At 38.0% G+C, this 20,304-nt stretch overlaps 1 protein-coding gene across 3 annotated transcripts in view; it reads right to left on the reverse strand.

Annotated features, from left to right (window-relative positions):
- The window catches only part of Ptpn4 (protein tyrosine phosphatase non-receptor type 4), a 189,483-nt gene that overhangs the window by 42,885 nt on the left and 126,294 nt on the right, over positions 1-20,304 (reverse strand). For 2 of the 3 annotated variants that reach the window (XM_085840534.1, XM_085840532.1), the window contains exons 13-16: positions 20,164-20,232; positions 12,291-12,416; positions 10,728-10,886; positions 5,341-5,439 (exon numbers count right to left, since the gene is read on the reverse strand). In XM_085840534.1, the coding sequence (XP_085696660.1) occupies positions 5,341-5,439; positions 10,728-10,886; positions 12,291-12,416; positions 20,164-20,232 (453 nt within the window). The remainder of the gene's footprint in view (positions 1-5,340; positions 5,440-10,727; positions 10,887-12,290; positions 12,417-20,163; positions 20,233-20,304) is intronic. The other variant, XM_085840540.1, reaches the window with a different exon arrangement.

Consider the following 20,304-nt stretch of genomic DNA (forward strand, 5'->3'; position numbering starts at 1 on the left):
TACCAATGGTCAGGCCAGCCTTGAAAGCATAGAAACCAGGAACAGACAGTGCAGGCTATATTTAGAAATATATATGAACACACACACACATGTATATATGTGCAAATATGTACAAATGTGCATACATGTATGTATGAATGCATAGATTTAACAACAATTAATGAAAAAATGGCCAGGAATTTGGAAGAGAACAAGTAAGGGAATGTAGGAAGGTTTTAGGGACAACAGGGGAAATGGTATACTTATAATATCAAAAAGAGAAGAAAAACCCTCAGAGTTGGGTGTTGAACAACAACAAAAGAAATCCTGCCTGGTAGGTATAGTCGAATGAGCTTAAATGATTGTCCTCTTTCACAATGGTTCTTGAGATTAATAAATACAAGCATGTGACAGACTTTAGAATATGGAATTAATCATGGTAGAGACAAAAGTACATGGAATCCTGCCAGGTGCTAAGGTGAGAAAACAACAATTTAAAAGTATTGAAAAACATAACCCTTTATTTGTGGCAATGGTAATTTATAGTTAGGTATTCAGGAGGGACTTCAAGGTAGAAATTGTAACTTTTAAAAGCAAACAGTCTATTTCCACAAAAGCCAGAAGGGAGAACCCGTGGTTCAACTCCTACCCTACTATGCTGGCATCCGTGAAAATGATCTTGGGAGAAGGTCAATAGGAACAGAATATTTTTCTCATTTTTAAAATTAGCATAGATTATTGCAAAGAATGAATTGGATAAACTGTTGATATGGCATTCTGACATATGCTGTGCATGTTATGCACTTTTCTCACGTTTGATCTCCACTATCCTTTTCTGTCCTTAGGTTCTCCTTGCTGATCTGTTTCTCAATAACCCCCCTTTATATTTATATTCCACCCATTACGGAAAACACAGTTTTTCTGAGTCTGGCTTATTTAACATCATGATCTCTAGTTCTATCCAAATCCCTGCAAACAACATGATTTCAATTTTTTTTATGTCTGAATAATAAATACTTCATTGTAACTTTTTCTACATTTTCTTTACCCATTATTCTGATTGGCAGCTTGGCTGATTCCATAACTTAGCTATTGTGAATACCCCTAGTAAAGATGGGTAAGTAGTTATCATTAGTGCATGATGACTTCGATTCCTAGGAGTATTAAAGATGGATCATATGATAATTTCCATTGTTTAGGATCATCTACTCTGATTTCTGTAGCCATTAACAGTGTACAAGGATTCTTTTTATGCAACCTTCGACATCACTGTCAGCATTTGTTCTTTGTTCGTTTGGTTTTGGAGACAGGGTTTCTCTGTGTATCCCTGGCGTCCTGGAACCCACTCTGTAGACCAGACTGTCCCGCCTCTGCCTCTTGAGTGCCTGGGTTAAAGGTGTGCATCACCATGCCTAGCTGTTTGTTTTCTTATGATACATATTCTGAATGGGATGAAAAGAAATCTCAATGGAGCTTTGGTTTGTACTTCCCTGGTGGCTAAATGTGTTATTGAACATTTTTGTCATATGTTTCTCAGTCATTTTTGCCAGGGCCAGGAAGCAGGAGTGGGTGGGTTGGGGAGCAGGGAGGGGGGAGGGTAAAGAGGACTTTCAGGATAGCATTTAAAATGTAAATGAAGAAAATATCTAATAAAAATTTTTAAAAAATTAAAGTAGCAATTTAACTTTTTATTTTTTTTTATTTCTTGGTTTTGGTTTTTTGAGACAGGGTTTCTCTGTGTAGCCCTGGCTGTCCTGGAACCCACTCTGTAGACAAGGCTGACCTCGGAAATCCACCTGCCTCTGCCTCTGCCTCCCAAGTGCTGGGATTAAAGGCGTGAGCCACTCCTACCCGGCACAATGTAACTAACTATTTTAGAGCAGGCTCCTGCCTGGTTAGATGATGATCAAGAGTGAAAAGAGGCAGGGGTCTCACAGGCCTGTCCTTCTTTTTGAGAACTATTTGATCAGTTTATCTGCCCACTCATTACTGGATTACTTCTTCCTTTGTTGTTAAGTTTTTCAAGTTCCTGACAAGTTCAAGATGCTAATCAATTCAATGAATATCTGCAAAGATATTACTCCTACCCTGCATGCTGTCTTTCTTCTCTGGAAATTGTTTCATTTGCTGTGTAGACCTCATAATGTGATGTAATTCCATGTGTGAATTTTGGCTGTCCTTTTCCTGAACTACTGGAGTGCTACTCAAAAGATTGCTGTCCACACTGCTGTCTTGCAGTACTTCCCATATGTCATCCTCTATTAGGTCTGGTCTTCCATTAAGGTTATCCGTGCTTTCTGAGTTGATTTTGAACTGAGCAAGACCAAGAGAACTAGATTCAGTCTTTTACCTGTGCATTTACAGGTTTACTAGCTTGATAAAAATGACTGGCTTTTTTTTTGTTTGGTTTTTTAAAGAATTTTTATTAGGTATTTTCCTCATTTATTGTTTTCTTTTTTTTTTTTTAAAGACAGGTTTGCACTGTATAGTCCTGGTTTTCCTGGAACTCACTCTGTAGACCAGACTGTCCTTGAACTCAACAGAGAGATCTGCCTGCTTCTGTTTCCTGCATGCTGTGGTTTAGTTAAAGGTATATTAAAGGTGTTTACCCTTAAAAAATTCTGTTAAAATGTATTATTCTACTTTTTATGTGTGTAAGTGTTTTATCTGCATGTATGTCTATATACCAAATGCATGCCTAGTGCTAGAACTGGATTCTCTGGTACTTCAGTTATAATTATGAGCTTTCATTTGAGTGCTGGGAACTGAATCTGGGGCTTGTACAAGAGCAGTTAAGTGTTCTGAGGTGAAGCATCTTTCTAGAACTGAAAACAGTTTTCATGAAAATACTGACCATTAAGCCATTATTGAGCTATTATATCTCTGAGATGGCAGGATATCATTGAGTGAAAAAAGGGTTACTGCCTCTTTGCACAAAGGCAGGAAAGTTGATGTGTAAGGGTACATGGCTTTGATACTCAAGGACAGAGCTGTCTTACTTTGGAGTACTGATAATAGTTGCCTCGATAGTATTATCATTTTAAATACCCTTTACCTTTCTTCAGGGATGACATCAGGCTTACACATATGACTTGTCTGGTGGGTAAAACATGGATTGAGTAGCATGTGCTATCTCTAAAAAGGAAGCTTTAAGAAATAGTTCATGATATATTATGAATCTTCTATCTTGGCCAGAGACTTGTCACTTCAAGTCCTGGTATGAAGATAATACAGAAAAGAGTCACAAGTGATGATTCTGAACATAGTGATAACAGTAGCAAACATTCCTATTATGTAAGTAAGACTTAATTGCTATCACAGCACAATGTAATCCAAGATAACAGAAATGGCTAGAGTGACCTTTGATATATTCTTTCCCTTAGCAGTAGAGACAAGAACTTCTTCAGAAGATGCCTGCTAGAAAACCAATAGTTTGAGGGAGAGGGAGAAAGAGGGGTTTAAAACTGGGTAGTGTGGGGGTTGGTGAGATGGCTCAGTGGGTAAGAGCACCCGACTGCTCTTCCGAAGGTCCGGAGTTCAAATCCCAGCAACCACATGGTGGCTCACAACCATCCGTAAGGAGATCTGACTCCCTCTTCTGGAGTGTCTGAAGACAGCTACAGTGTACTTACATATAATCAATCAATCAATAAATAAAAAACAAAAACAAAAAAAAACCCAAAAAACTGGGTAGTGTGACTTAATGGCTTCACAACGAAGTTTCTAAGAAAAAAAATCATCATGATGTGTGCCTTCCCCATGGGCAGATCAACGTGTCTGCCCCTCCAAAGACCTTGCTGTCTGAAGGCCATTCCAAGAGATGTGCTGCATCCAGGTCAACAGGTAAGGGACCCACCCAAATAACCTCAGGACTTTGAAGCCCCGAGGAGCCCAGCAGACTCAGGACCTATCCCCTCTGCTCAAGTCTCACCTCCCTTCTGTCCTGTGCTTTGCTGTCCTGTGCTTTGCTTGGGGCAGATCATTCCTACCCCTCTGAAGACACCACAAGTCTTAAGGCCTCCCAGGAGACCTGCAGTGACCCAGGGACACAGGAGGCAGGCTCCAGACAGAGACACCCATTTATCTTATCAGATCACCAAGGCCTAAGGCTGGTGTCCAATCACAACAAAAACAACAGAAAACCCAAACACCCATGGAAACTGAACAACTCTCTCCTCAATGATAACTTGGTCAGGGAAGAAATAAAGAACGAAATTAAAGACTTCCTGGAATTCAATAAAAAATGATGACATAGCATACCCAAACTTATGGGACACAATGAAAGCAGTGCTAAAAGGAAAATTCAGAGCACTAAGAGGCCTCATAAAGAAATTGGAGAGATTCTACACTAACAACTTAAATGAAATGACCAACATTGGGGAGAGAGAACTCCTAGAGTCTACCTCCAGTAGAAAGATGGGGTATCAAGTAGAGGGATGGGTTGCCATTCCACAGTAAAAAGCTTGAACCCAGAATTGTTCCTATCTAAAAGAAATGTAGGGACAAAAAATGGAGAAGAGACTGGGGAAGGCTGGAAGAAGCTGAGGAGGAGGATGGGCCCCATAGGAAGACAAGCAATCTCAACTAACCCAGACCTCTGAGATCTCTCAGACATTAAGCTGCCAATCAGGCAGTATATGGGAGGTGGTCTGAGGCCCCTGACACATATACAGCATAGGATTACCTGGTCTGGCCTCAGTGAGAGAAGATGTGCCTAACCCTCTGGAGACCTGAGGACCCAGGGAATAGGTGGGCCTTTGGGGTTGGAGGCATCCTCTTGGAGACAGGGGAGGAGGAATGGGATGAGGAGGAATGGGAGGAAGGACTGGGAGGTGGGAAATGACAAAACTGTAAAAAAAAAAAAAAAAGTAATAAAAAAAAAAGAAAGAAAAGAAATAAGTAAACAAGTCAAAGGCATTCTCCTACTAACAGGAGGAGACAGGGAGCCTAACATGGAGGTACATACTGAGAATGCCAATACTCAGGGACACAGAGGCTGGAAGATCATAAATTCAAATTCATCCTTGGCTACACAGTGAGTTCAAGGCAGCTTGGGCTACATTGAACCCTGTATAAAGAAAAACAATAGCAACAACAACAAAAAACGGGGGTTGGGGGGAGAGAGAAAAAGAGAAAGACAGAAAATGATTATTTCCATTAAAACAACAAAATAAAGTTATAAGGTCAACACTAAAAAAAGAAAAAGAAAATTTAACATTGGGATATAAATAAGGAGTTGAATAATAGTCTATAGGTCAATTTTCATTTTTATTACATGTATTTATTTTTGTGGAAATGTTGGCACACTTGCGTTTCTATGTCCTAGCAAATGTGCAGCTAGTAGACAGTTGATAGACTCACTTCTCTCCTTCTACTGTGTAGTATATGAGGTCTAAATTCAGATTATTAGTTTTGTCGACAGTATCTTCTATCCACTCATCCATGTTTCTGGCACAAGTCCTTTTATTTTAAGTGAAAAGAAAATGAAAAGAACTTAGTGACAGACTTATGACTAATTGTATATTCTGTATAGTTTAGTCAATAAAGTTTGTTTTAAAAATCAAGGCCTGCATCAATATAAGGTTCAAATTTAAATTACTACCTGAATCAGTGTAGAGTACAAAGTAAAAATAAAATTGAACACTTGTTAGATTTGTTAGATTCTTGTAAAAAAAAAAAAAGAAAGGGAGGGAGGGAGGAAGGGAGGGAGGGATGAAAGTTTCTAGAATGGCATAAATCTAATTAAGTGAAGTAAATGCACAGTGTCAGCCAATCACCTAAGTGTCTGTGTAAAGCCCTTCAGAGAGCATCTCTAAGTCTCTTTCCTAAGATCTGTCTTCATGGCCCGGGACCACTTACCCCACATGCCCCAGTTTTCATTCTGTCCCTTTTAACTGCCAAGAAGACAAGTTCCAAAGGGTGGACTGGCTAGTTGTGTGTCAGCTTGACAAAACTGGAGTTATCCCAGAGACAGGAGCTTCAGTTGGGGAAGTGCCTCCATGAGATCCAACTGTAAGGTATTTCCTCAATTACTGATCAAGGGGGAAAGACCCCTTGTGGGTGGTGCCATCTCCGGGTTGGTAGTCTTGGGTTCTATAAGAGAGCAGGCTGAGCAAGCCAGGGGAAGCAAGCCAGTAAAGAACATCCCTCCATGGCCTCTGCATCAGCTCCTGCTTCCTGCCCTGCTTGAGTTCCAGTCCTGACTTCCTTGGTGATGAACAGCAGTATGGAAGTGTAAGCCAAATAAACCCTTTACTCCCCAACTTGCTTCTTGGTCATGATGTTTTGTGCAGGAATAGAAACCCTGACTAAGACAAAGGGCTAATGTATTCAAGCACTGTTAGTCCAGGGAAATATTCCTATGATCCTGAATACTCTCCTGAACTATGGCAGACTTGGTATGAAGGCAAATCAAAACAGACATCCTTTGATAGAACCTTATGCATGTATAAAAAGTGGGTATTACATGGCCCCTGAACTTTTGGCCTTGCAAACAGTTGTTTGTTTACATAAAAGGGACTTCACCTCAAAACCAGGGGCTTGGGGAAAAAACAGTTGTGTGAGGCTGAAATCAGATGGCAATAGAGTCAGAGAAACTTCTTGTATATTGATCTGGCCAAAATACAGGACAGAACCAACTGAAGCACAGTTATTAAGGAATATATGCATGGTTATACCTGGCCATGATGGTATCAGTGTTCAGTTATGTGTATATGAGATATTTTGCAAAAACTGCTAAGTCCACACTTCTATGTATTAGAATACTTAATTAAATGTGTACTGTTGAAAAGCTGCTGAATTTTTTTCCCCTATTGTACTTCTGATTAGTAATCACTGTCCTGGATAGTGCTTGTAAATTCAGAGGTTGTTCAATTTTGGCCAAGACATATTTGGTCTATTTAATTGTTTTGAAAACATGTTTATGAGTATATTTTGAAAATTACATATGGTATGGACATTTTGAGAATGAAAATTAGACACTCTGGAAAGAATGTATATGTATCATCAACTGCTAAGCACTGGAAAAAAGCAAGAGATAACTGATATTTTCTGCATTCCAAGCCACATAAATTCCCCCCTAGTGCTATCTCAAACAAAAGGTAGGAATTTTGTAAGAACTGACACCCAAGCCTGTTTGCTAATCTGCTATCCTCTGAAACAGACATTAATATAAACCTGGGTCATAAAGGGTAGTTCTAGGAAAGACTTGCATTTTCTAAAATATACACCAACAGAAATAGTGCCAGTCCTGCTATTACCAGTCATTTAATCTTATTTACTTAAATAAGTTTTAGCTTAAAACTTAGGCTTCTTAACTCTGGCTAATTTATACTGATGCTGAGAGAACTTAAAAGTAAACATTGTATTACACAGATGACTTTTATAGTTTGGACATGAAATACTCCTTTCAGTTCAGGTGTTAAATACGGAGTTTCTACTTTGAGGTCATAGGTTGGGAGGTTGTGGAAACTTAACAGGTAAGACATACGTGCACAAAGTAGTTACTGTGGGTAGATCCTTGGTGACTGCCTAGTCCCTGTCCCTTCTGCTTTTCTCTCTGAGTTAAGTAGTCTCTTGCTGCCATAATGTTGTCCTTTATTTAGCTGATGAACAGTATTCCATTGTGACAGGCCCAGAATCAACAGCCAGGAGTCAAGATTATGAAACTATAAACTAAAACACATCTTTTTCCCTTGTAAGTGGTTCTCTCAAGTATCTGGCCACAGTTATACAAAAGAAACTAAAAACACTAATTAGTGTTAAGAATCACTTAAATAGGCAACTTAGAAAATACATTAAATCTTTCAAGGATGTAATTAATATACAAAACCAGAACTGTTTAGTTAGCTCTTGAGATTTACTTCTTACTTTTAAAGTTTCAAAATTCAGAAGATAAAATTGTCAGCCCCCAACAAAAGAATTAGTTATAATTTTAAAGGCAATAAAACAGTCAATTTCCTTTTTTTTAAAGATTTATTTATTAAGGGCATCCAATCTCTTTACAGATGGTTGTGAGCCACCACATCATTGCTGGGATTTGAACTCAGGACCTCCAGAAGAGCAGTCAGTACTCTTAACTGCTGAGCCATCTCTCCAGCTCCTCAAAACAATCATTTTTTATCAATCCTATCAACTCAGTTTTTACAAGTATCATTGTATATATCTATATATGCATATACACAAAAGAATATACACACATACATATAAATGTGTGTAACATTCCTTTAAAAAATGTTACCAAGACTAGACCCCCCTCCCAACCCCCCCCCCCCCAAAAAAAAACAGGGTTTCTCTGTATAGCCCTGACTGTCCTGGAACTCACTTTGTAAACCAGGCTGGCCTGGAACTCAGAAATCCACCTGCCTCTGCCTCCCCAGTATTGGGATTAAAGGCATGGACCACCACGCCTGGCCAAGGCTAGACTTTTATATGTCTCAGCAGCATAGCTAGTATTGTTTGGCCTAAGGAAAACCACAGCTGATATAGACTGTCATGTTTTCCCAGAATATCTATAACACTTCACTGACCTCTTCATCTCTCTTTTACCCCTTAATCTAAGACATGCTCTTTCTTAAAGATTGATCCTGATTTGTTTAGCTATGTTTACAGCAGCTTTATTCATAATAGCCAGAAACAGGAAACAACTTAAGATATTCCTCAATGGAAGAATGGATAAAGAAAATGTGGTCCATTCTATTACACAATAGAATACTGTTTAGCTATTTAAGAGAGAGAGAGAGAGAGAGAGAGAGAACATAAATTTTGTAGGCAAATGGATGGAACTTGAAAATATCATCCTGAGTGAGGTAACCAGAGCCAGGAAGACATGTATGTATGGTATGTATCACTTATAAGTAGACATTAGCCATAAAGTGCAGGACAATCCATAGACCCAAAGAAACTGTAATAAGGACATCACAAGGTAGGATGCTCGAATCTCCCAGAAGTGGAAACTAGTCATCGGAAGTGGATGGAGAGAGGGAAAACTTGGTAGGACGAGGGCGGGGGTGGGGGGGCATAGGGATGGTGATCAGGTATGGGGAGATTGAAGGGTTTGGAGAGGGCTGAGAATGGGAATGGAAATTGGTGGGAAGCATCTCTGGGACTACCTGGAGACCTGGTACTGGGAAGGATAAGGCAGTCTATGGGGTGAGCCTAGCTGAGATTCCAACAAGAGGAGGATATAGACTGAAGTTGCTACCTCCTTTAACTGGGCAGGATTTCTAAAGGGTGAGGGAGTGACATCAACTCAAAATTTGCCTTGCCTATAACATATGCAGGGATAAAGATGGAGCAGAGACTGAGGGAACAGCTCCACCTTTATCATGCAGCCAAGGAACATCCCCACTTGAGACCTACTCCATGGGAGAAAGCAAACCCCTGATACTATTAATGATACTCTCTGTTAGGCTTGCAGACAAGAACCTAGCATAACTGTCTCCTGAGAGGTTTCATCCAGCAGCAGATGGACGCAGATGCACAGACCCACAGCCAAACATCAGGCTGAGCTCAGGGAGTCTTTTGGAAGAATGGGAACTAGAATTGAGCAAACCAGAGGTGTCAAGGACACCACACTAACCTGAGCCCCTGGGGTCTCACAGAGACTGGGCCACCAACCAGGGAACCTGCAGGGGCTAGACAGCATTTGTAAATGTGCTGCTTGGGCTTCATGTGGAACCCCTAAGAAGTAGAGCAAGCACTGTCTCAGTCTCTGTTGCCTACCATTGGGTCCCCTTCCCCCTACCTGGCTTGCTCTGTTGGGTTTCAGTGGAAGAGGATGTGCCTAGCCCTGCTGGGACCAGATATCCCAGGATTGGCTGGTATCCAAGGGGGGACTCCTCCTTCTCTGAGGAAAAGGGGAAGGGACTTGTAAGGGTGGAACTGGAAAGAGAGGAGGAAAAGGGGCTGTGATCATGTAAAGTGAGCATGTAAAGTGAACTTAAAAAAATAACTGGTGAAAAAAGACTGAGCACATTCACTGTACAGTGTTTCTTCCTTCCTCTTCAATAATGTATTTTTTACTCATTTGTGATAATTGTGTAAGTACTATCCAATTATGTCAAATGTATGAGTTATTTCCACTATATAAGCTAGTAAATGAAGATATTGTGACTTAATGTGAGGATATGTAGACTATGCATTGAACCAATGGCTATCAATACTTTAAAAGCTGACTTTATCAATCACTATCTAAAATAATAGTAGGAGCAGATTTTAGAAATAATGTTAGGAGTGGTGGCAAACACTTGAGGATCAGAGGCATGTAATGTAAGATCACTGTGAGTTCAAGGCTAGCCAGGACAAAGGAAGAACCTATCTCTAAGCATGAAAAAAGATAAAAAAAAAAAAAAAAAAGAACATGCTCTATAACCGAGTGTGACAACCATCTCACTTATTTTCCCTTAATATTTTTGTAATATATTCATATTTATGGTTTCTTTCCTTAAAAAAAATTTAGGAAAGCTGTCTTACATTTTCCAACTCACTGACTACACTATTATGTTATCTGAAAAAAATATTTGGGAGTATACACAAAAAATGAAATAAGAGTCAGTAACCAGACAGGTAAAGGAAAGAGAGGGAACAAGATATCTCAAGGAGATATGAGTACATTTACAAATATGTATTTATAACGATATATAAGTAACATCTTGTATTAAGTACTCTAATTTCCAAAGATATTTCAAGTGAAGAAAATGGAAATATTTGAAAATAAAGAAATAAGAAGCAAAATGAAAAAGTCTTACGGTGATGACTCCAGAACTATGCTATTAGCTTGCGTTGATGATGGAGATCTCTGACTTACAAAATCCTCACTGGGGGACATGTGAACGACATGGTCTACCAAATGACCAACTGAAGACGGCCGAACCCGGGATCCCTCTTGTGTGAATGAAGAATTCCGACTAAATGAAGAGAAACAAAGTCTGAACAATAGGATACTTTGATTTTCCTTGTTTTTTTTAATCCTATTTTTTAATGAGAAAGTGTGTGTTTGTGTGTGTGTGTGAAAGTCTATGCTGACTACGCAGAATCTCTAACAGTGTGATATAAATGACAAGAACACTCAATGGGAAGTCAAGACATGCCTGCAGTCTACAAGCTGCCCTAAGACCTTACTCACTATTAATCTTATGCCTTACTCAACATTTCACATGTTACCTCATTAAGACTGTATGACACTACAACAAGGAAGCTGGGATTACAGGAATATATCCATCTACAAGTAGGATTTTGTAGATAAGAAAATGAGACAGCAATTAACTTCAAGATCCAAACAGTACTCTAGATCCACTGTTTAATCTCTGCTGTCCTATCTCTTTAAAAAAATATCATATCATTCTTAAAATTATTTCATTCTCTTGAAACTTAATCTCAGCTATTGCTATTATTTAGATGATCTCCCTTACACTTCTCCCTTCCCCAGTCCTTGCCTTGCTTCTCTTACCATGCCCTCCCGCTGGTACATATGAGGAACTCTTTCTTATCTTTTTATTACCTATTGAAAAACCTGGCAGCTATGTAAAAAATGCCAGACTGCAATACACACAAGGTTAGAGTTGCACCATATGGTTCTTGGTACAGCTCTACCTGAGCTTATGGGGTTACTGTTAAAAGTCTTTTCCTAGGCCACAGAAGTACTAGAGCTTCGCATCACAATCACTCAAACAAAGCATTTTTAAACAAACTATAGCCCCTTAGAAATTCTGGTATTAATCTGTATGGAAATAAATGGACTACATAGATAACAGTTTTATGAAAATTTCAAGTCACAACTAAATCCTGAATTACCCTTCTGGTGAAAATTAACTGCTGAGGAAAGTAAAGGCTGTTCTTCAATTTTCTTCTTGCTCATTCCCTAAGGCTATTTTAGGTCACAATGACCAGCAAGCAAACAGGCAATAATGTTTGACGAAAACCCTGTTTGAGACAGGTGAGGTGGCTAATCAGGTGCCTGAGTACTTGGTTGCAATCCTGGGAATCCTAGAGTGGAAAAACTTACTCTCCCAAGTTGTTTTCTACCTTCCACATGTCCACTGTTGCATACACACCACCACATGTCCTCATATATAAACAGACAGAGGGAGAGGGAGAGGGAGAAAGAGAATGAGAGAGAGAGAGAGAGAGAGAGAGAGAGAGAGAGAGAGAGAGAGAGAGACTGACTCACGCTTAAAAAAAGTAAAACACAATAGATTTTTTTTTGAATATTTGATCAAAGAACTTAAATTTTTATTAATTGTGATCTTTAGGCAATAAAGTACATAGCCAGTAAGTACAAAATGCAAGCATGACTCGGGCTTGCCACTTACTGGTTGGGAGTTCCAGGTGGAGACCGGGATGGGAGGCTTTGTGTTTCTAACCTGTCATCAGATAATGAATTTCTGCTGACTACTTCCCAATCCATTAATTTCCGTGCCAAAGGCTTACTTGGAGATCTGTAGAAAATAAATGAATAATACATAAAAGGTTTTGTTTTGATATGACTCAAATCTTATACTTCTTTTAATAAGTCATAGTCAAAGAGTTTGCTTATTAAGATATATTTATATCATAATTTGATAATATTATAAAATAATTCCTAAAAGGCTTTATTTGATTTATATGACAAAAAAGGGATTAGTCTGAAGAATAAGAGAACAAGGAATAATAGAAAAAAGATATAAAGAGAAGCAATAAATAATTTGCTATCAAACATTTTCTCAAATTGCAAATGTTATAAATCTTTGCTTGTAGCTACTGTACTCAGAACACAGTTTACCACAAAGTGCACTGAACAATTCCCACTACCTCATCTCCTCAATGATTTTCTGAGCCTCTGCTTCAAGGAGGAGAGGTCCAAAAAAGATAATCATGCATGCTGAATTTATTTATTTTTTCTCTTTTACATAAAGTATAGTCAGTGAATTTTTTCCCTTTGTTTCTTTAAAAAATTTTCCTATCTTGTATCTCGTGATAGGTAACAGAAGGGTATTTTTAAAAGTTTTATTCTAATATTAGTTATGTGTATATATTCTTGAAAGTGTCTATGCACATAAGTGTGAGTGCCTGAAGAGGCAAGAAGAGGGCATCAGATCCCCCGGAGCTAAAGTAAAAAGTAGGATGCTAATAATCTGCATTGAATGAATTCTGGAAAATGAACTTTAGTCTTCTGCAAGAGCAGCAAGGGGTCCCAACCACTAAGAAACTGCTCCAGCACAAAAGGATATGTTTTATTATCTATTGTCAGTTATCATAGTGATAAAATAGAATTAAGTGACCTGCTAAAAAAAAGGTGCTCATCTCCACAGATCAAATGGTATAACAATATTCAGAGACATAAGCCCTGAGAGTGTTAGGAATGTTAATAACCAAAGTCTTCAGCATATAAATTTAAGCACTACTGAAAAATCTTTTACTTAAATGTGTACTTTTTTGATATGTAGAATTATTTTGGAGGTTAATAAAATGAAATAAGTGACAAATATAACACATAATAAATCACCTTATATACTTTTAATCTCAGTAATAAATTTCCTAAGACCCATAAAAAACATGTATGCTATTCTCTATTACATCACAATAAAACAGACATAGGTATACTACTTCAAAAATCAGATCATAAAATTTTTAAGGAGAAAAATTTATTTGTACAAAATAGCACAGTAGGGTGGCTGCACACATGAATTTAAAGTGGTTATAACAGCAAAGCAAAAGCTATGTAACCCCGAGGCAGACTAAACCCCTCCCCAGGTGAGGAACTCTTGGTAGTTGTTAACTGCCAAGAGGGGTCAGTTTTCTTTAATAATGCAACATCAGCAAGCTCTATTCTACCATGATCTAGAAGAAAGATACACATCCAAGACTATTTGGGCAACACAAATTGGTCTTGATGGAGAAAACAAAACAAAAACAAAACAAACACAAAGTTGGAGGATAAAAGAAAGAGTGGGTCTAAGAAAAGTTGGATGAGAGAAGGTGAATATGATCAAAATACACTGGACAAAATTCAAAAAGAACATATAAAACATATGAGGCTTTGCAAATACAGAAGTGGATGCTCACAGTCATCTATAAGGATGGAACACAGGGACCCTAAAGGAGGAGCTACAGAAAGTACCCAAGGAACTGAAGGGGTCTGCAACCCTATAGTGGAACAACAATATGAACTAATCAGTACCCCCAAAACTCGTGTCTCTAGCTGCATATGTAGCAAAAGAAGGCCTAGTCGGCCATCACTGGGAGGAGAGGCCCTTGGTCTTGCGAAGATTATATGCCTCAGTACATGGGAACGCCAGGGCCAGGAAGTGAGAGTGGGTGGATTGGGGAGCAGGACGGGGGGAGGGTATAGGGGACTCTAGGGATAGCATTTGAAATGTAAATGAAGAAAATATCTAAGAAAAAATTGTTTAAAAAATTAATGCTATTTTTTGTTATGGCCCATTATATTCAAAGATCTTCATTCTGTGAATTTTATTTTCAGACTTTCTAATATTAATAAAGACTTGGCATAGTACTATACATACTTTTTAGATTACTGGAAGATTTTCGCCTTAAAAATCATCCATAATTTCTTCCTGTTGTCATATATTACAAAAATTTATATGGTAGTCCACCATGTTTTATGTCCACAGCAGGAAGCATTAAAATAATCATAGCTACTAGGGAAACTGAGTTCTAATTATGGCCTATAAGAGAAAAATTGTTCTTATACTAAATATCTAAATTCACAGGTACAACAGGGTCACAAAATACTTCTTTACACTTAATTTTATGAAAATCTGAATTTTCAGTACAATATTTTAGCCTCTTAAAAGTTTATTAAATTAAGCTTAAGAGATGGCCTAGTCCATGCCTGACATTAAGCTATACTACAGAGCAATTGTGATAAAAACTGCATGGTACTGGTACAGTGACAGACAAGTAGATCAATGGAAAAGAATTGAAGACCCAGAAATGAATCCACACAGCTATGGTCACTTGATCTTCGACAAGGGAGCTAAAACCATCCAGTGGAAAAAAGACAGCATTTTCAACAAATGGTGCTGGCACAACTGGTAGTTATCATGTAGAAGAATGTGAATTGATCCATTCTTATCTCCTTGTACAAAGCTCAAGTCTAAGTGGATCAAAGACCACATAAGACCAGAGATACTGAAATTAATAGAGGAGAAAGTAGGGAAAAGCTTCGAAGAAATGGGCACAGGGGAAAAATTCCTAAACAGAACAGCAATGGCTTGTGCTGTAAGATCAAGAATTGACAAATGGGACTTCATAAAATTGCATAGCTCTGTAAGGCAAAAGACACTGTCAATAAGACAAAAAGGTCACCAACAGATTGAGAAAGGATTTTTACCAATCCTACATTTGATAAGGGACTAATAACCAATATATACAAAGAGCTTAAGAAGCTGGACTCCAGAAAATCAAATAACCCCATTAAAAAATGGGGTCCAGAGCTAAACAAAGAATTCTCAACTGAGGAATACCGAATGGCTGAGAAGCACCTGAAAACATGTTCAACATCCTTAATCACCAGGGAAATGCAAATCAAATCAACCATGAGATTCCACCTCACACCAGTCAGAATCGCAAAGATCAAAAATTCAGGTGACAGCAGATGCTGGCGAGGATGTGGAGAAAGAGGAACACTCCTCCACTGCTGGTGGGATTGCAAGCTTGTACAAAAACTCTGGAAGTCAGTCTGGAGGTTCCTCAGAAAATTGGACATAATACTACCGAAAAATCCAGCAATACCTCGCTTGGGCATATACCCAGAAGAAGTTCCAACTGGTAATAAGGACACATGCTCCATTATATTCACAGCAGCCTTATTTATAATAGCCAGAAGCTGGAAAGAACCCAGATGTCCCTCAACAGAAGAATGGATACAGAAAATGTGCTACATTTACACAATGGATTACTACTCAGCAATTGAAAACAATGGATTCATGAAATTCTTGGACAAATGGATGTACCTGGAGGATATCATCCTTAGTGAGGTAACCCAATCACAAAGAAGGCATTAGATATGCACTCACTGATAAGTGGAAACATAGAACACCCAAGATACAATTTGCAAAACACAAGAAAATCAAGAAGAGGGAAGACCAATGGGTGGATACTTCATTCCTCCTTAGAATAGGGAACAAAATACCCATGAAAGGAGTTACAGAGACGGGAGTTACAGAGACGAAGTTTGGAGCTAAGATGAAAGGATGGGCTATCCAGAGACTACCCCACCCGGGGATCCATCCTATAATCAGCCACCAAACCCAGACACTATTGCACAATGCCAGAAAGATTTTGCTGAAGGGACCCTGTTATAGCTGTCTTATATGAGGCTATGCCAGTGCCTCGCAAACACAGAAGTGGATGTTCACAGTCATCTATAAGATGGAACACAAGGCCCCCAATGGAGAAGCTAGAGAAAGCATCCAAGGAGCTGAAGGGGTCTGCAACCCTATAGGTGGAACAACAATATGAACTAAACAGTACCCCCAGAGCTAGCTATCTCTAGCTGCATATGTACCAGAAGATGGCCTAGTCGGCCATCACTGGGAAGAGAGGCCCCTTGGTATTGCAAACTTTATATGCCTCAATACCGGGGAATGCCAGGGCCAAGAAGCAGGAGTGGGTGGGTAGGGGAGCAGGGCAGAGGGAGGGTATAGGGAACTTTCGGGATAGCATTTGAAATGTATATAAAGAAAATATCTAATAAAAAGTAAATAAAGAAATAAAAAAAAACAAAAACAAACAAACAAAAAAACCAGATGGCCTAGTGGCTCTTCTATCAGAGGACCCTGGTTCAATTCCCAGTATTCACATAGCAGCTCACAACTGTCTGCAACTCCTATTCAGGGGATCCAGTAACCTCATGCAGACATACATGCAGGTAAAACACCAATGTACATAAAATAAATAAATAAAAAATTTAAAAGTTTGTTAAATTATGAATAATTATAAATCAAAATCATACAGATATCCTATCATTTCAAGGTTTGATAGCCAAATCCTCTCACAGGTTAGGCTAATCTCTTTGAACTCTAAAACCAATGTGCATCTTCTAGTCACATATGAGAACATACTATATAGTCTTTTCCATTTAAAACATAAAATCTCAAGCTTACCATAATTTACCACCTACAGTTCTTTCACTAGGTTAATCCTTACTATTCACAAACTATTCTTCCCTCATATATTAGACCAAATGTAAGTGATAAGAGCTAAGATTAATTACTAAGAGAAAAATTCATCTGAAAAATTGAAAATCCAGCATACTTACCTAGTACAAACTGTATGAACACTTCATTCTTGGTAATGAACTAAACATGTTTGGAAATGTCTTGAGCTAACTAAATTTCAGGCATCTTAATTTATTAACAGCTCTAACCTCAAAGACCCACCCACACAAGCTTACTGTCTATGTTTCCTGTTCTGAGCGGAAATTTCAGAGAAAAAAATACCACACTGTTAGCAATGTGGTGAGTTTATTTTCTGACCGTGGCACCTTATTTTTCTGTTGAAGAAAAATTTGCTCTCATCTCTTCCTCAGATATTATTATATGATAACTGAAACAGTGTGAAAGCAATACAAAAAGTAAATATAAAAGGGAAAATAGGGTAATTATTGGTAAAATTTTTCATATAAAGTTTAAAGGCCTTTTTCATCTTCCTACTTATACTGCCATTTAAAATTCTAAGAGAGAAAATAAATCTGGAGTTCTTAACCAAAATGACCTAATCCTTGCTAAAACCATTAGAGAATTTTAGTAGCTAATTATAAGGTAAAAGAGTCTTATAAAAACAATCCCAGGAGCCAGGCAATGGTGGAGCTCACAATTAATCTCTGCACTCAGGAGGCAGAGCCAGGCAGATCCCTGAGTAAAAGGCTAGTTTGGTCTACAAAGCGGGTTCCAGGACAGTCAGGCTACACAGAGAAACCCTATCTCGAAAAACCAAACTAAACCAACAATAACAACAACAACAAAAAAAACAAACAAGCGAGCTAAATAAACTTAAACAATCCCAGGAAAGCATAGATTTCCAAAGACAAAACAATCATTAAGACAGCCCAGCACTATTAAAACTTCGCCCCAAGACTTGAGCATACAGTACCAAAGTAGAACACTTGGGTAGCATGTGTAAGGTTTGGGAACCTAGCACCTTAAAAAAAGAAACATATCTATCCTCCCGACCCACACACACCAAAAAACAGACAGTCCCTGACAAACTTTCTAGAATCTTAAGAGTGAATGACAAAACAATGAAGATCAGGCATAACAAAATCTAGTATGTACAAAAACCATTAAAATAAGACAATGTTTTGATTTTCAAAAATAGAGAGCGCTGCAAGTAAGAGACAGTACAAAAAACCAGAACAGATTCTTTCTAAATTAGAACAATTATGGCACACACTAGGAGTAAAATTATCTTATGGTCAGTTAAAAGCAGAACAGATTCTTTTTAAATTAGAACAATTATGCCAGTAGGAGTAAAATTATCTTATGTTCAGTTGTACAAAAAACATTTGAGTGACATTTACTAAACTCCTTTGTTTTTCAGGTCTATACCACTTTCTAATTGGAACAGTGATGTCCATGATAAGTCACCAGACAGATACACACACACACACACACACCCCTGAGTCTATGCAGGGAAAAACCTTGAATAAATGCCAATAAGTTTGTAAGGGGCTGTTGCGGATGATGTATTCTTCAAGTCACTTGAAACTGTCGGGATTTTAGAATATAATGATCTATCACTAATTGGTAGAAACAGGGAACAATTTTCATGTTGGGAGGAAGAAAATGAGAAAAAGCAACGACAAACACAAAACTATTTCTTCTAGAAACACAAAGTTGAAAAGACCTTTGAATTTTTGACCAAGTAAAATTTTCCTGTAATCTTTATAAATGCTTCCAAAATTCTAGCAACAGTAGACGCCAGACATACAACTCTTCAAGGCTTTTTGCTCTCGAAGTAATTTCCACCAGGAATAAACACCTGTTTCATTGTCCCTCTAGCCATCTAACATCAGCAGTCGATGTTAGGTCCCTCAGACTTGTTCCCTACTCCACATCAATGTTTGGTAGAGGTCTTTATTAGTTCTGCTTGGATTACTGCAATTATCTCCTAATTAGTTATAAGTATCAAACCCATACTTTGCTAACCCATTCTCTAGCCTTAACTTTTTCCCAAAATGTAAATTTTTCCAAATTGTATCATTTTTGCTCTAAAAAACAAACTGGCCCTCCCAAACTCTAATGAAATAAAGGTAAGTGCACTTTTTAAAAGGCAATTCAAAAGCGGCTATCATTTAATAGCATGATTTAGTAACTATATAAAAGGGCTGGATGATAGGATTCCTTATATTGCTTAAAAGAATGTAATATGAGAGTAACTTTCTAGTAAAAAGTTCTATTTAGTGATACTTGATTTAGCCTACTCAAAACTATTCTTCTGAAAACATGGCTAAAGTTCTTAAATATGTCTAAAAAAAAAGAAGCAGTACACTAGACAAACTAGTTTCCATTTCATCGATATAGTATATTATTTAGAAAACATTTCTAATGATTTTATAAAAAAATGTTTATTTTATGTGTATGTGGGTACACCTGAATATGTACATGCAAACTACATGCATGCAAAAGTCCATGGACCATAAGCAAGCATCAGATCCCCCAATCTGGAGTTATATGCAGTTGTGTACTACCATGTAGGTGCCAAGAACTGAACCTGAATCTTTTAACTACTGAGTCAGCTATCCAATCCCCATTTCTAATCATTTTAATGCTTTTAAAAATTCAGCAATCGGGGGGCTGGAGAGATGGTTCAGTGGTTAAGAGCACTGACTGCTTTTTGAAGGTCCTGAGTTCAAATCCCAGTAACCACATGGTGGCTCATAACCATCTGTAATGAGATCTGATGCCCTCTTCTGGTGTGTCTGAAGACAACTACAGTGTACTTACATATAATAAATAAATAAATCTTTTAAAAAAAAATTCAGCAATCTGTTGGACTGGTGAAATAGCTCAGTGGTAAATAAAAGCGCTTACTGCCAAGCCTGACAATGTGAGTTTAACCCTGAACCTACCTAACGGAATAAAAGAACTTTTGTGTCACTCCTCCCCTGCCACACAGCATAAAATAAAATGTCAAAAAAACAAAATAAAACCCTCACATACTAAAACAGAATTGACTTACCTTGCAAATACCCTGTCTTTATTTGCCTTTTCTTTGCCATATTGAACTGACTGGACTTCAGTTCTCCCACTGAAATACATAAATATAATATCTTAAAGGGGAATACAGCATGAAATTACAATATAGAACATGATTATACTA

Source organism: Mus caroli, unplaced genomic scaffold (genome assembly GCF_978045245.1).
Source record: "Mus caroli unplaced genomic scaffold, Mus_caroli_1 scaffold_1, whole genome shotgun sequence".
NCBI lineage: Eukaryota > Metazoa > Chordata > Mammalia > Rodentia > Muridae > Mus > Mus caroli.